General features: G+C 41.2%; 1 protein-coding gene and 1 long non-coding RNA gene across 2 annotated transcripts in view; both read left to right on the forward strand.

Annotated features, from left to right (window-relative positions):
- The window catches only part of LOC147251981 (uncharacterized), an 89,218-nt gene extending 86,111 nt beyond the window's left edge, over positions 1–3,107 (forward strand). The window contains exon 3 of the long non-coding RNA XR_015118821.1: positions 2,988–3,107. This is a non-coding gene — a long non-coding RNA (uncharacterized LOC147251981). The remainder of the gene's footprint in view (positions 1–2,987) is intronic.
- Positions 3,108–7,160: 4,053 nt separating this feature from the next.
- Positions 7,161–11,762, forward strand: LOC147251983 (glycerol-3-phosphate dehydrogenase, mitochondrial-like). The gene is made up of 4 exons (XM_086221197.1): positions 7,161–7,241; positions 8,903–9,067; positions 10,032–10,176; positions 11,642–11,762. Exons 2-3 carry the CDS (start codon positions 8,923–8,925, stop codon positions 10,169–10,171), a joined length of 285 nt encoding a protein of 94 aa, XP_086077323.1. The 5' UTR covers positions 7,161–7,241; positions 8,903–8,922; the 3' UTR covers positions 10,172–10,176; positions 11,642–11,762.
- Positions 11,763–16,794: the final 5,032 nt, after the last annotated feature.

Here is a 16,794-nt window from a genome sequence, read left to right on the forward strand (position 1 = left end):
TTCATCAAAGAAGCTCTGATACAGCAAACCCAAAACTCATGTCACTGACATTTCCTCTTTATGGCATTTCCATCATTAAAATTCCCTTGCAAATTGAGTGGAAAGATAACTATGCGACGTATCTGAGGTAAATATACATTGTACTTCGCTATCACTGCATTGCGTTTATGTAACGCAATTATTTGACAGCTTTATTTCAGTACTTTGGTGCCTCCATCGAGTTGACCAAGTTTGTTCATCAAGACGTCTGTCGGCACCACATGTAGATTTCATGATTAATCTAGACAGACAATATTTGGAAATGTTACAGAGTGCGAAATAGAAACAAGCATGTGATGTATTGTTTTTCATTGTTTGATGGTGTCTGACAGCTTTGTCACAGAGAATGCATTGCATCTTTTTCCACAAAATCCATCATGAGGAATAAGGAGACATATGCATAATAATGAAACACATTTATTAATGTGTACTGTCCCCCGGAGTCATGTGACAATGAAATGGATGACTGGTTTTCTTTTGCATGGATGCTATCAGCCCAAGTATGGAGTCAGCTGGACAGGTAAAAACATCCCACCCAGAAGAGCTCAGATAGTGGCCTCACACAGTCTGCTGGGGTCATTGTTGGAGGAGGAGGAGCCTCTGATTCAGGCACTGAGCGCCTCTTCCATTTACAACACAAAACTTGACACTATACCTCTATCATACAGTTATATTTACAAGTAAACCTGCATCTCCAATCCCTTTAAAAAAAAAAAAGTGTGGGATATTTTGTCACGCCAGAAAAACAGAAATAGCGCAAAACAAACAATAGATTGATCACAATAACAAGAAATCTTTGATTTATCCCGTTTTTATAGAATAGACCTTTATTATTCTTCAAACACCAATAGAATGACTTCATTGAGCCACACTGCGGCTAACATGGTCTTCCTTTGAAAATATACACTGTAACTTCATATCATTCCAACACATATAAATGAAGTGCACCTGAAAATAGTTAACAATAAAAATTAACAAGTATTTCCAGAGGAAAGTGTCACCACTTGTTTGATAATTTAATGAAAATTAACATATGACTTGGGCGGCACAGTGGTCAGCACTGTCGCCTCACAGCAAGAAGGTTCCGGGTTTCAGCCCTGGCTCAAGCACAGGATCTTCCTGTGTGGAGTCTCCATGTTCTCCCTGTTCCTGTGTGGGTTCTCTCTGGTACTCCAGCTTCCTCCACAGTCCAAAGACATCAAGAGGGGACGAGGCTGATTGATACTCTAAATTGACCGTTGGTGTGACTGTGAGTGTGAATGGTTGTCTGTCTCTTATGTGTTGGTCCTGTGATGGACTGGTGACCTGTCCAGGGTGAACCCTACCTCTCACCTGAAGGCCCCCACAACCATTAACAGGATTAGCGGTAGAAAATGGATGGATGGATGAATGGATGGAACATATGACTCTCTGTTCGTAGAAACTATGATAAAATCATCAGCAATGTTTTCCTTCACTGGGTTGGCTGGTCCCATCATTGACTCCAGCTCTTTACTCAAAATAATACATGATAAAACAGTGTGCTTCAACAACAACTTCAGTTCAAATAAAGTTGAATTGAGAGAGATGTCAGTCCCACACGCAGATATCAGAGGAGTGATTTGATCAGCTGATCTGAATCAGCTGGGAGGGTTCCACTGCAGTTAGAAGTCGCCGTGGTGACGCTAACTGCTTAGTTCATAGCTCAGTGAAAGAGATGCCTCTAGAACTCTGTCTGATTACCCAAAATCTGTATATGCCATGACCTCAATATTTTTATTGTGACAGAAAAGAGCTGAGTGCATTAAAGGAATTATTTGTTTCTGGTGTCAAAAATGTGGTCAGGACAGTGAGTTCAAAGGTCCCCTGTCTAGTATATTTGAGCCTTTGGGGGGATTTGAAGTTGCTCCTTTCACTTGTGAAACAATAAGCCTCATATCTCTTAATGCTAATGAAAAAGAAAAAAGAGAATGTATCCACCCTGTGATCCAGATCCTCTCCAACATTAAATGGGGTCTTCTTGGACCATGTTCCGCCCGTCCACAGTCTTCCATACAAATCTGTGTTGCAGTTTTTGCAAAATTCAGCTACAAGGTAAACAGACGTGTAACCTACCTACTGGAGATAACAAAGCATCTTGTTATTCCATTTGAGGACATGTCGTGCCCTCCCATTTTCGATGTCTTCTCCAGGAATAAATGGCAAAATGTGTTTGTCAGTTACCCCTGTCCAGGCCATGTTTGGATGTTTTCTAACCTAAAGTTGCATATAATCCAACAGTTGTTGTGACAGAGCTTCTCCTTAGCTTCCTCTCCGAGGTTTCATGTGTCAGGAACTTCATATTTTGGGAGGATTTCTGGCCTTAACAAGTCTACAGGCTGTCGTCCAATCACCAAACAAAAAGCTAACTATATTGCACCCTGCCAGTGAGGGAGAGCATCCTCTTGTGGTTACCGTTACATACCAAATCAATTATTAATGCTGCTAGTTGGATGCTTCTCAACTACATTTTGCCCCTGTTCTTACTTGGGTTGTCTAATGTAAAGTAGAGGGGTTTTGAAACCTCTTTCTTCTCATCCTCAGCTATTCTTCTTTTCAAAACTAGGATTTACAGACCATCTGGGACAGCAAAGACGCTTCTATTTGGAGCGATGTCTGTGTTAAAGATGTCATGAAAGTCATATAATTTTCTCCTCAAATACATTTATAAAAACAGCTCTAAAGAAAATCAACATATTCTATATTTCTAGGGTTCCTTTAACTGTGTGTGTAGTTCCCTTTTGTGATGCCTGCTGTCATACTGGCAAAAATGATTGTTGTTTTTAACCAATGGAATATGTATGGCCTCACAATATTGTTCTCATCATGAATATTACAGTGGAAAGTTGTGCATATGTGAATAGCATCTTATCTATTCTAAAGATTTGGGACCATAAGTATCCAAATGTTTTCTTGGCTCTCGTTGTCAGATCTCAAAACTGCCCCTGTGCGGGGAGGCGATTTCTCATCAGGCTCTAGCAGCCACAGCACCGAGCTCATTCACGGAGGAGTTCGATATCTACACAAAGCCATCATGAAATTGGATTATAAACAGGTAAATGCTTCATTTTTTCTCCGCAGCTGACACTTATCCGCAGAATTCCTGGTCCCTCTGGTCATATTGCTTTATTTACCCTCCCATGTTCATTTTTCATTCAGGGGAAGCAGTGACATGTTTGCCTTGAATGACTGCCTGCCTGAAATCTTTGTTGTGGTTTTTTTATGTTGTTTTAAAGTATTCTTTCAACTCGGGGAACCTCTGTTGTTATCATTTGGTGACTTAATTCATGAAGTTATCCCTCAGTAATATGTGGAATAAATCCAGTATGTCCCCTTTGATGTGTGAATTGTTTAAGACGAGTCACCCGGGTTCAAACTGAAATGTCACCATTTTCTGTTACATTTCACAGGATTTGAGAAATCTCATTATTCTCATCTTGTGTTTTCTATAGGAGCCTTATTTTTCTATCTGTACGAACATACTAGGGTCTCAGAGGTGAGCAGCAGAGGAGGCCAATTAGCGTGATTGCAAAGAAATGCAACTGCCAGGCCAGCAGCCTGACAGTAAAATGTAGGCTACACAGAGGCGCCGGGAAGTTTACCTGCTAAATGTGTCATCCAACTCAAGTCTAAATGATCAGAAAAGAATCTCAGACTTAGTTTTATATATGACTTTATAATTTCATTCAGCTATATGGACTTACCCAATACAGTGCAGTACTGTACACATAGAAAAAGGCTAAATCAAAGTAAAAATTCAATGTATTGCTGACATAATTGGCTATTTAATTATTTTTAATCAAATCAATATGCAATAAATGTGATTAGAAATAAAAATTCATTACCTTTTTAAGCATAAGTTTGACCCAAATATCATATGATCCAACATTCACTCCTGGATTTTTTTCCACACATCATACTAAATGATATAATATCATTTGTCCGTCTGCTGCTGTGTCTTCTCTGCCACTCCTTGTTCATCATGTTATTTCAGCAGTAAAGAGACAGAAACATTTTTATTTAGCAGAAATGACAAAGAAAAAATGGGTCCAGCTTTTCAAAATATTTGTTGGTTTTCATTTGCGTGTATTTATCCGTTTTATCGTTTTGGATGCTGGGTGGGACAGACAGTCATGTCAATCACAGCAATCACAGTGATTCCTTCTATTCCTTGTGGAAAATGCAATACTTTTAGTTGATTTAGTTTTTAAGTTGTTGTTAATTTAAGGTACAAAAACTACTTGGAGTGGGAAAAAGTAATGGTTTGGGTTAAAATGCATGTTAATAATTAAGAACAGCTTCAAATGTCCTAACATCTTGTGATCTTGTTTTATCAAACTTAAATTGCATTGCTTGTGAACATGAATGAGAGTAGCCTGCACGTTGGACTCATCCGGAAAATAATCAACAGATTCCTAAAGGATGAATATAATAATTAATTTGTCCCTAATCCCTTTTTTCTGACCTATGATTTGACTTGCCTCTCTGCTGGTTCATATAGACACCACACCATCTTCAATAGAAGTAAAACCTCCATCCTATCAGTTTGTACCTTTTGTCATTTTTCACCTCATATAGCAGAAAAAGCAGTAAACCTTTCCTTTGATAAAGGCGTACAGTGGGAAGATGGAGAAGTTCAGCTGAATGGTAGTAAACTTTACAATCACCTTTGGGCTGAGAGAGCCGTTGAAGTGTGAGGTAAAGGAAGAGTGGTCCATAACATCTCTGCACCATCTCGCCTTTGCTCTCTCAGACTTGGGTGAACTCGGGGGCCTTGATTTGATTGGTGCAGCCTTGAATCATAAGCTTTAATTGCACCTGACATTTAAAGCTTCTCTCTGGTATTTAAAGCAGTGTACAGGTGTGGCTCATTACTGAGAGGGGGGATTGGAGATTTTCTGATTTCTCTCATAGCTGGGCCGTGGCAGCGTCTTAACTCGTCACACTGCCTGTCACCATCCCAGAGCCCCTCCTTCACTCACACACACACACACACACACACACACACACACACACACACACACACACACACACACACACACACACACACACACACAATACCTGACCCAAGTATTACCAGGCAGGCAGAGTTCAAGCCCATCAGTGCTGAACCTCACTGCCAGGTAAGTGTCAGACAGTGTCATGACTCACACAATCCCTGATGCTGTGTTTGTCTCTGAGTCCTCCATGAAGCTGCTGCTGCCAGTCATTGTTTTATTAAGATGCTAGATGCCTAAAACTGTGACTGATTTCCTTTGCACATGTCTATGTTGATTGTTCAAACAATGATGACTTATCACATCTGGTGACAGCGATCGCACTGTCGAACTATGGAAATAATTAAAGTTGTCCTTCTAGATGTTTGATAGTAAAATGTCAGCGTTACATGAAAAGCAAGAAAGTGTTTTTTTCATGAACAGAATGAATATATATGTATATATATGTATGTATGTGTGTGTATATATGTATATATATGTATATGTGTATATATATATAGAATCAGTATATATATATAGAATCAGTGTATATATATATATACACACACACACACATATATATATATATATATATTCTGTTTGCACAAGACCATTTTTTGACAAAAAGCTACAACTTCATCCTCAAATTTGATTAATTTATGATCATAAGATGTATTTTGTTCCCAAAATACTGATTTACTTGTGGCCACACAGTTTATCTTTGTTCTCATTGTGTATTTCATTCCTGGGCATTAAATCTTGTATTTCCACACTTAAATTAATATGAGGCCGTCCGGTACTACATGTTTGCCCAAAGTGATTAATTTTATATATATACATCATGAGCTCTGAAATTTTGTTATATCATAAATTTGAAACATTTGAATTATCTGAATTTAGAGCAGCTCATTCGTAGTAGCTATATAAAACTGTATGTCACCAAGAAAGAAAAAAAAACTAGTTACTTATAATTAGTTTTAATTTTAATTTCTCAGTAATATGAAGTTCTAGATCTTACCCTCTCAGCAAAAATATCTTGTGCCTCACATGACTGTATAATTGCTGTCTATGTGAGCGTAAACAAATTACAAACATCTCTTCTACACCAGAAAATAGCCAGTAGGCATTGCGTACCAACCAGTCCCAGGATCCATCTTTCTCCAGGCTACATGTGGCTTGTGTTGGCATCAGAAAAACAAAGCATATGTTGATTGTTAGCCAGGGTGTACATAGCATGTCCTGTTCACTCAGGGTCACCCTTGTAGCTGCAAACTCCCAACTTTGTTTCTCCAGGCTATCTGTCAGACTTCATTTAGCATTTGAGGATATGTGGATTCCCATGTACTGCAAAAAGGCAACGTACTTCTGAGGGAATAGGGCTACTATCTGAGCAGTGATCTGTCAACCTTGTTCATTTAGCAGAAGTAAGAGAGCTATTTATGTTTATTTGCCTTTTATCAGTAGTTTTAAACACTTATGGAAATTAGAGAAACTTAGCACTTTACAATATTTATTAATCTGCAATCATTTCTTTTCATAGATAACCCAAAAATAAAAATGTTAAACAATTTACATACATTAGGTATTTCCCCAAGCTGTCTTTTTCCACGCCTTTTTCCCATATGCAGCTGGGTACATTATGGCAGTGACATTTTCTGTCCTGACCTTCTTCACTGGGGATCGGGCTTTGACTGCTTGGGTTCATCTCCTTGGGATTTTTCAAGCCATCGTGATCAGATGGTTTCTAGATGTAGACGTCCTTAAGCCTTCGAAGACATCGTCTTTTAGGACGTACAATTTACTAAGACTGACAGACTCTATACACACAAGTACCAACGACAGATGGACCTAATATACTCTTAAATGTTCGCAAGCAAAGTGAGTTGTGTTATGCAAAGCCTCGTTTATATCTAAACTTTGTTGTTGTTTAACAAGCTTTTCTGTTTTGGTTTGGGGTTTTTTTGTGCTAAAGGAATAATTGACTAAAACCATCTGGGATAATAAGTGCATCTCCTGCTGTACCTGTAACAATTTAATTGGGCCAGTCAGCCCAGCGAAGCATCTCTGGCTCTATGACTGGGAGACATGAAATTCATTGTCATTATTGTCCCTGTCATTTTGCAGCATTTTTGTCTCGCTGCAGACTTCCTCTCACTCCACTGAGTTTTGTACCTCCAGGAGGCTGGAACGGGTGTGAGCCGAGCGGAGGTAGGGACGGGATGGGAAAGGAGAGGAGGGGAGGGGAGGGGAGGAGGGGGGAGGGGGTTTGGTATTCCTGTCCTCCGGGGAGCTTTGATGCTCATCCAACTCTGCTCTGTCATTCGGCCATTTTGGCTTTTAATTGCTGCTGATAATTATCATCATCATTATTGTTATCTTCATCAGGGTGTCAGGTTATTAGAGCTGCGCTATGCTGTTCATTCATAAATCCTGTTACAGTGATCTGACTAATCCATGAATTCCTGACATTTAATGTAGTATTAATGCTCCTGTTCTTTGCCCGGTGCCAATCTGTGACAGGCTTACAACAGTGAGCTGTGAATCACAAGGTCAAAGGGCATTAGGAAGCTCAGCAATCACCAAGGATCAGACGCTGCCGAGCCCTTCTCAAGCCTGAGCTGGCTGCGTGTGTGTATGATTGTGCACACACACACTAGCGGTGGCAGGAGTTTGCTAACCACGTACTATAATGGTCACATTCACCCTACAGAGATGAAGAAGTGGATTCCACGGTCTTCCTAATACATCATGGCAGGGTGCATACTCTTGTATGTAATTCATTCTAAAATGTGGCCTTTAAATCTGTTGTTTTCTTGGCTTTTTTTTTCTTTTTACTTTTTGCTCTCCGTTTAGTTATTTATTTATTTCCCCGTAGAGGGGGAATGGCTTCCAGCATGCAGTAGCATTAAAAGCAGAGCCCCACCAGCTAGCTAGCCTCAAGTCGCTCAAACGTTAAATAAATCAGGGCACAAAGGACCCTCCTCATTCCTGCAAAGTAGCAACATTTTCCCTCGCCAACAAGGAGGACTTGAACTACCTTGGCAATAACAAATAGAAAGAAAGTCACCCGAGACACCAACATTAAAAGTGATTAATCATCTCTATTCTCTCTTTACTTTTGAACCAAGGGATTGTCCGGCAATAAATCTTCAAAGATGTACATAAGAATCACTTCCTAATGAAACTGGGCTTTGTTCATTTGTCACCTTTTAGACCCTTTCATTTAAATTACAAAACTTGTGACCTTGTGACTCTGAATATAGATCTCTGGTATTTTAGAGCAGAAGAGGGATTAATCCATAAATCTTGATACCAGATTTGTCTGTTCATTAAAAGAATCCTGCCGAGGAATCTTCAGCTATGAAAGCAGATCAGCTGCTGCCAAGAACTGTCATTTTGAAGAGCGGGCGTGATTATTTGATATGTCATTTTTAAATTCTAGAAGGATGTTTTTATTCCCATTTAACCATGTAATAATGTGAACATGTAGGGAAAAGTACATCGCTAACAAGTACATAGCATCCTCTAAAGGCAGGAATAAATAACAGCTCCTACCTCTGTACTCCAGCTGTATTTAAGGCTTTGGTGCGTCTAATCCTCATCTCCGCCTTCCCTGCCTTTTCTTGAGGACCAGTTCCCCTTCCCAGTGCAGGAACAGGAATGGGAGGGGCTGTCGAGGGGGCCCATACTCAGGCCAAAGGGCCACTGTGGCTTCAAGTGTGCTCCTTGTGTGGCCAGAGCAGCCATCGTGCTGATGCAAAGTGACAGGGACAGATGTGACATATCGGTTCCGACACACTTCCATACCACCAGTCACAGGCTCGGGGTGACTCACATCCCCCTGCTCTGGTCCTGTCCCCCCGCTGCAGGACAACACGACGATGCTCGAATGAACCTCGCCATCGCCCTCACTGCTGCCAGGTATGGGGCTGCCATAGCCAATTACACTGAAGTGGTGCACCTACTGAAGAGGGCAGACCCACAGACGGGGAAGAAGAGGGTCTGCGGAGTGCACTGCAGGGATGTGATCACAGGTAAATCCGACAAAAGCCGCTTCCTTCCCTCCTTCCTTCCTGTCTCACTCACTCTTTTCCCACTCTCTCTAGCCCTCACAACAGGGGCCCTCCCATCACCTCTTACTCAGTGCTAGTTTGCACATAGTCATTGCACATCTAATGCAGGGGCTTTTAATATTTTATAAGCGTTTTATGGTGTAGAGGGCTGCTTCAGATCTTGTAGAGAGGAACATAAGATGGAATTAGCGAACTCCAAATGGCCTTACTTATCTTTTAAATGTCATGCATAGGTCCGGCTTAGGAAAGAATAAAGCAGTTAAGGGTAAAAGATGGTATTCTGAAACATTTCATGAATAACCAAGATTTGAGGATCTCAACACATGACCACCCCCTGATGTTTTAAAAGATGGAAGTATGCTCTTGTAGGAGATGTCTCACTTTAATAATGTGAGAGGAGGGCCTCACATAGAGAGGGGCTTAGACAGAACGGATAATAGAAACAGTTTTGTCATCTGTCCTTTTTTTCCTTTTTTCTTTTATTATTTTTTCTTAATCCTTGTAAAAATTGGTGCCTCATTCTCATCCTTGTCACTCTTAGCAGTGGCAGCATCACATGCCAAATTAGACAGTGTCCTTGTTGTCCAAATATATTCTTTGCCGTCCTCATGGTATCTTTTGATATGCATCCCATTATATACTGTAGCTCGTCAACATGGCGCATCACATTAACAAACATTTGCCTTCCACAATTTCAAAAGACTCCCTCAGTCACTGCCACTGAGCCGCTCTGTGACACTGAGAGGCAAGAGGGAAATTAGGTATGTCTGTTTCCTATTAATTACAATCCTGGGAAGTCTCCCATGGACACACTCGAGCCACTCTATTACGGAGAGAGGGGGCGTTCGCTGATAAATTAATAATCCGGCTTGTCACCAGCCACAGATGAATAGCCCCTGGTGATTGATGCTGTTTTCTTTCATAGGGCAGGAATTTGATGTCAGAGCCAAATGTGTTATCAATGCCACGGGACCTTTTACGAACACGTTGCGGAAAATGGATGATCAGAAGAACTCCGACATCTGTCAGCCCAATGCTGGGGTGAACATCGTCATCCAGGGCTGATGCAGGTAACTAACGGAGGGCCCCTCCGTCTCTGTCACTGTCCCCGTGTATCACCTGCTCCTTAGTGCTGTCGTCTCACCAGTTCATTAGCTAGCGCCAGTGGAGACTCCCGGCCACAACAACAGGCAGCTCTGATAGTAACAGTTGGTGTTTCATGGAACAGCAGCTGAGGTGTGTCTTAGATACTAATTTTGTTATCGATGAAACAAGAGGTACATCTCTTGTATTTCCTGTGCAGTGATTCCTAAAATCATTTGAACCCATGCAACTGCCCAGTTGTCTCTATTTTGCATGAGAATCATGACTTTTGCGTGTACTCAGTGGTAGTGGATGAATGGGGATTCCAGTATAGAGGAAGGCTGAAGAAATAGGGAAAAGCAAGGCGAAGAGAAAAGGTCATAAAGTTTTTCACTATCGTTAGTGTATAGTGGAAGGCCGCTGTGAATCAGCAGCGATGTTACAGCTATGATTACAGCGGCGTGATTTGTGTGTACCACAGCAGTTGCTAATAGTTTAACTGTATTTTTTTTAGTGTCACGGTAGTAAAAACTGCTTTTCAGTAGCATTTCTGAAGCCTAAGAACAGCGGTTCTTTCTGTTGCGGTTGCAACAAGTCACCCTGCAGTTCCACCAGGAATTGAGTGTGTACAGTGGAAGTTCAGTTTTAAATTAATGCTAAAACCCAAGCATTTCTCCAGGGTTTGCAAGTGAAGCTAACTAAAACTTTCAAACTGGGTTAGTCTGACTTCTGGTGGGCCAACCAGGTTATTCTTCCTGGAGAGAGAATAACTGTTTATTATATGCCGTGGCTAGTAAAGAACAGACTACAAAATGGCTGCTAGTGACTAGTTATGACATCCCTAAATTAGCTAAGTTTCACTCAAGAAATTAACAACACACATACTCACTCAGAGATGCATAAAATACCCAAAGAAGGAAACATATCAAGTGACTTCATTAGCATTAGTATTTCACCTCTTTTTGAGTAAAGCCTGACATCAACAACTACAACCGTATGTTTAGCATTTTAGAAAACTAAAAGTGTTCTTTGGCACTGAATGGTTTTAGTTTTAGCAAATGTGATGCAATGCATTTTAATTTAGAGCAAAGAAAATGCAGTTGTTTTTTTTTAAGTAAACCGCTTAGCCAAGAGACCTGCTGAATCTCTATTTTGTGCGCTGTCACTTATCCGAATACTCAATGCAATAATTGGTAGAATATCAATTACTAAAATAATCGATAGCTGGCGTCCTGTCGCGTAATCTCGTGTTGTAGATGTTTTATTAGAGTCCATCCTCAACATCCTCTTGTGGCGTTTGCTCTCTGTTCTGATTGGATTGCTCTCTGCCTCCTTGTTGATGCATGTTATTTGTGTTTGCGAGGGAGAAAGGGTATTCCCGTGACCCAGCCTTCCCCCTCAGCTATTCCTGTGTTAAATTGAGTCAGTGCCATGTGCATGTGTTTTAAACAGGCCGATATCTGCACCCGGGGTTGAGGCTTGGGGAGCGGCGGCTGGAATTGAAACCAGCTGAATTAATCTCCAGGAAACAGCGCTGACAGGAGCCTGATTATGGGGAGTCCCTTCAACCAGCCCGGCCTTCTTGAGCCCTCCCCTCACCAGCAAAGCAAAGGTTAATGCAGTCTTCTTGTTAGTTCCCCTCCCTACCCATGCTGCACCCTCCCAGACACATGCACACCTTCAGTCCAGAAATACGTGGAGCTCTAGGACCCTGTCATCCTGACCTGGGAGGACATCACGAGGACATCAGCTTCCTCCGGTCTTGGACCTCGAGGGAGATTATCACACTGATATTCACTCAAATTTACCAGATTGTAACCTCTAATTTCAGCAAGTACGTTTGTTTATCGCATACCTCCATCAACTGTAAAAAAAAAATTCCTGCGAAGGATAGCTCAACGTGATGTTCTCACATGCCATGGAACTAGCACAACAATGTCAACATTTCTCCTAAAGGGGGGAGAGGGAAAAAAACGAGTCATCACTGTGCACTTACACTTGCGGCACTATAGGCTGGACGTTGAATCACACCTAATTCATAACAGCCATTTATGATAATAAATACACGTCAACAATCTCAACACCACACCACCACCACCACCACCACCACACCCCCATCATACAAACCCACCCGCTCTGATTTACAAATAGCTGATAGAGCACGCAGCTGACAGAAATAAATGAGCTAATCTGATGGCTGTGTAGGACTTCCACCCAGATATTAATTCATCAGGAGGCCACAGAGTGCAGACAGATACAAATTCCTGCTTTAATTATGTATGGGAGCCACGCTAGAAACAGGAGACACCTCCACTAGCAGGACTATTTCTCAGAGCAACTTTATGAACCCCCTTTGATTTTCATCGTTATTTTGTTTTCCTTTAGATATAAGACACGTCCCTCCTGTTTTCCCCAAACGCTCCAGACAGAATAGATTTTTTTTCCCCCCCTTTATGGCAATGCTTTCATGAGGCATCTGATAATGAAGAAGTGGAAAAATAACCTTTGCCACATTAAATTATATTGTTTTCGATTTGCAATTTTTATGAGGCCTTCCTGGAGCCTGTGTGATGTATTTTGTCCCCTCGCGAGGCCCTTACCGACTGGCAGGCTTATCAAAACCCGCAGAGGTTTTATTGAATGAGTGACCAGTGGGTATCTAAACAGAATGCAGGGCTATTGATTTTGGTGAAGTGGTCTAATTGTTTCCACTAGACAAGGGCTTGTCTCGATTATTTGATTGATTAGCTTGATGCTGGTCTGCCTCCTCATCCTCCTCCCATGGCCAGTTAATCGCACTGTAATCCCAATACACTGCTGTATTTCTAATCCATCATCATTATCATGGCTGTACTCAGCACAAGATTAGTCCAAGAGGTTTCTTTCTTCTTCTTTTTTTTTTTTTTGCATTCTTCGTTATTAGCTCCATTTGCTGAAGGGAAAAAAAGAAATAAGAACAGAGAGATAGTTATAAATTCGATGCACATATGAGAGATGAAGGTGGACGGACAGAGATGGAGAATAAGAGAATGTGTCACAGTGGTTATCCAGTTCAAGCCTCAGACTACCATCTGCCTTCAGGCGGCGTGGCCACGGACAGCAGCGTGACATGTGGCGTATGTCTGGGCGAGACCCTGGTAAAAAAGTCCCGTGGACACAAAATGAACAGCCTGGAGCCTGAGGAAAAAGAAAAAAGGAAGGGGACAGATAAAAAGGAAAGGGGGATTTAAGTGTGAAGTGATGGAGCGAGAAGCTGTGACTGGCGGAGTCCACGCGGTCTCCGTCCTTGCCTGTGGTAGCGCCTGGGTCGGGGTCTTCACTCATTTGTCTAAGAAGGAAGGGGATACGGGGTGTGAAGAAGGGTCATACCAGAGGGCTTTGTCACATTGTGTGAAGGTGACACCTCAGAAGACCTACTGCCCCCCACAGTGGACAGCCAGTGTCTCTCCCCCCGTCCTTCCCTGGGGTCTCTGAGGCTTCTCACAGTGACACCGAGTTCCTGCTTACTGTACTCAGTGAGACTCTGTACTGGACTGTTTGAAGACTCTCTTTGTTCAGTTTCTGCAGTCTGAAGTGGACTATATCTTTCTGTTTTGGTGGGGAAATCTTTCCACAGCACACACAGTTCCATTCCCCAATCATGAGTCAGCCGAACAAAGGAGGCGTCAGTGTGTCTCACTCAGCCTCCGGAATTAAGGATTTAATTTTTTTTTTCATCGAATATTTCCAGTCCAATCTTTTAGCCCTCACATCCAAAGGAACTTCTTCTCTCTTCAGTGGTAATCTACATTCCAGTTCCTCTTTATGCAGCTGTGCACTATGCTGACTGTGAAGCATTCTGGAGAAGTTAAACTCTTTCACCAATCAAAATAATTAATTAGCCTGTTGGGTCCATTGTGCCAGGTCATCTCAGGTTAAAACAGTTATAGAAACAGTTCATCAGTCAGAAAATTTCATTTTCAGCATCTACAAATGGCTGTTGTCTGGGTCTTTTATTGCCCATGTGAGGCCTCCACAGCTACTCTGCTGCCATAAATGTTTAAAAAATGACCTTTGATAACGAGTTTGTCATTGTTTGATTCAGAAATATCAACTGGACCATTATAGTGGCAGGTATTTTTTCAATCAATATACAACGGCGTATTAATATTTAATTCTTTATATGTCACTAGGATATAAGAAATAATTGACTGTTGAGAAGCAGCAGCTGGAGCTTGTTTATTTTCATGCTGAAGCAGTGAAAAAGAAAGAATATACAAGTCACTTCAGGAATGTGCATGTGCACACAGACACACACTCGCATTATCTGCAGGATACGCCTGTGTGACATGTTAACCAACATGCCTGTCCCTGTTGTCTTTGCCTGAGACAGGAGAGAAGATGTCTTAAAACCCTGGGGTGCCTTTTGTCCTCGACAGTAGAAAAAGTGAGTTTGAGTAGTTGAATTAGATTCAATTTTCAAATAGTCTTCTTTACCGTTGTGTAGATTCTAACATCTGAACTATTGGGCCATTGCCTCAACCTGCTGCTGTGATTCCAGTTGCTGTACACGTCAGCTTTCTGTTACCATCGAGCAACATGCAGCATGAAGTCAGCAGTCCCCCGCAGGTAAACAGCCTTCCTCGTTTACTCTGAAGATGTGAGAGAAAATAAGTTTTGATATTTGTTGGAGTTAATCGATGCACTTGGTAAAGCTGCAGTGGTGAAGTGAAATGCGAAGTTAACTCAAGGCTGCTTGACGCAGGAGTTTGGTATTTCTGCTGTCTATGGTATGTGACATGTCTCAGGGATCAGTGCCTAGGACCAAGTTGCATCGAGCAGTGAAGTTGTACGAACCGTCAACGACCTGCAGGCCAATTTGTACATGATTCAACATTTTGACAACACGGGTTTGTTAACCAGTACCAGCAGCTACTTTTTCAGAATTGGAATAAAAAAGAAAACTAGATTGATCTCTACTGGGAAATCACTTTGCCTACAATCACTGAAACCACAGAAAGACAAACAAAAATAATTCCAGTCTTACATGAGTGTCCACTCAGACTATGAAAAAAAAGCACTGAGCTGCAGAGTGGATCACGTCACGTGTGGTTTGTTCAAAGGGATCGTGTGAGCCCGAGTTAGCCATTCCTGCCGTAGCATCCAGAACTGAAATCAAACACTTAGGGGTTTTGGACAGTGGAACTGCAGGGCCAGGTTTCTTCTAAGGTCAGCTTTATAACTTGGGCAACAAGCTAGTGTAATACCACCTGCTACCTCAAGGGCGAGTCACTATCATGAGAAGAAGCAGTGCATGTAAGATATCAGACATCCTATTTCGAATGCTAAGCCCTCTACAGAGAAAACATTTTAGCTGTTTGCTGCCACTATCTCATTATTTCGGTCTATTCCAAAAACCTCTTGATCACAGGTGAGGGTTGGAATGTAACTGTAAATTAAGGCAAATGCTACATAAGTTATCATGTCTTTATTTCTTGTCACAGGGTCAGAAACCCCAACTTTATTGGAGTTTACACACCCTGAGTGGTCTGGAGTATGAAATAGGAGATGTTAGGTTGTTCATGAAGTTACAACCAGTACCTTTAATCAAGTAACAATCAGAATATTCTTTATGTTTCTTATTATTTATAGTCTGATTTTTTTTCTGTTACGTGCCTCTATGCATCATGTTTTAGGGTGTAATTTTGCACACACGTTTACATCCTTTGTGGTTCCACGCTCATTTTGTTTTCCGATTCAGTTCAGTGCAGAGTTCCTGAGGATTATGGCCTTTTGACCTTGAGAAGGTTGTGGAGCAGTTAGACGTGCACTCAAATGAGGCTTCCATGAGGAAAGCTGCAAACATCACCTTCTGTGACTGTAAACTCAACATCTTGTCCTCAAATTCTAAGGCACTAAGGCTTCTGAGTGGTCCACAAAAACTTGAAATGAGAATTTTTCCAATACTTTCTGACACATAATAGCAAAGACTGTTAATTGAGGGGGGGGGGGGGGGGGAGCTGGCAAGTGAATCAATAATGAAAATATTCTTTAGTTGCAGTCACTACAGGCGGATCAATAGACCAGGGGACTTGCAGACGGACTTGAACACTTTACATCAATAATCCAGTGAATGCGTCTTAGCTACCAAAGGAGATGACTGGCTTTTTCTTCTAATGACCATCTGATCTTAAGATGTCCCTCTAGATTAGATTATAGTCAGAGTGCTGATTGGTAAAATAATAAACACTTCATTAATCTAGGAAGAAATTCTTGTCCATTAACATGGTCAATGCAGCAGAGACAGAGTAGAGACACTTCTTAATCAAATCCATATACTGTATATGTGTGTGTGTATGTATATATACACACATATATATATATATATATACACACATATATATATACATATATATATATATATATATACATATATATATATAACTAGTACCTTGAAATATTATAATACAAATTTAAAAAAACATGTATAGCTTGATCATAGAGAGATTTCTTATTTGTTGCCAAGATGGCGTAACTTGTTCCCCAAACTTGATTAAAAAATAATGTCTGTAAGATCTCATTAAAGGCAGCACAATGGTGCAGTGGTTAGCACTGCCGCCTCACAG

The sequence above is a fragment of the Aulostomus chinensis genome, chromosome 12, assembly GCF_037954235.1.
Source record: "Aulostomus chinensis isolate RoL2024-O1b breed Wild chromosome 12, RoL_Achi_v1.0, whole genome shotgun sequence".
NCBI classification, from domain to species: Eukaryota; Metazoa; Chordata; class Actinopteri; order Syngnathiformes; family Aulostomidae; genus Aulostomus; species Aulostomus chinensis.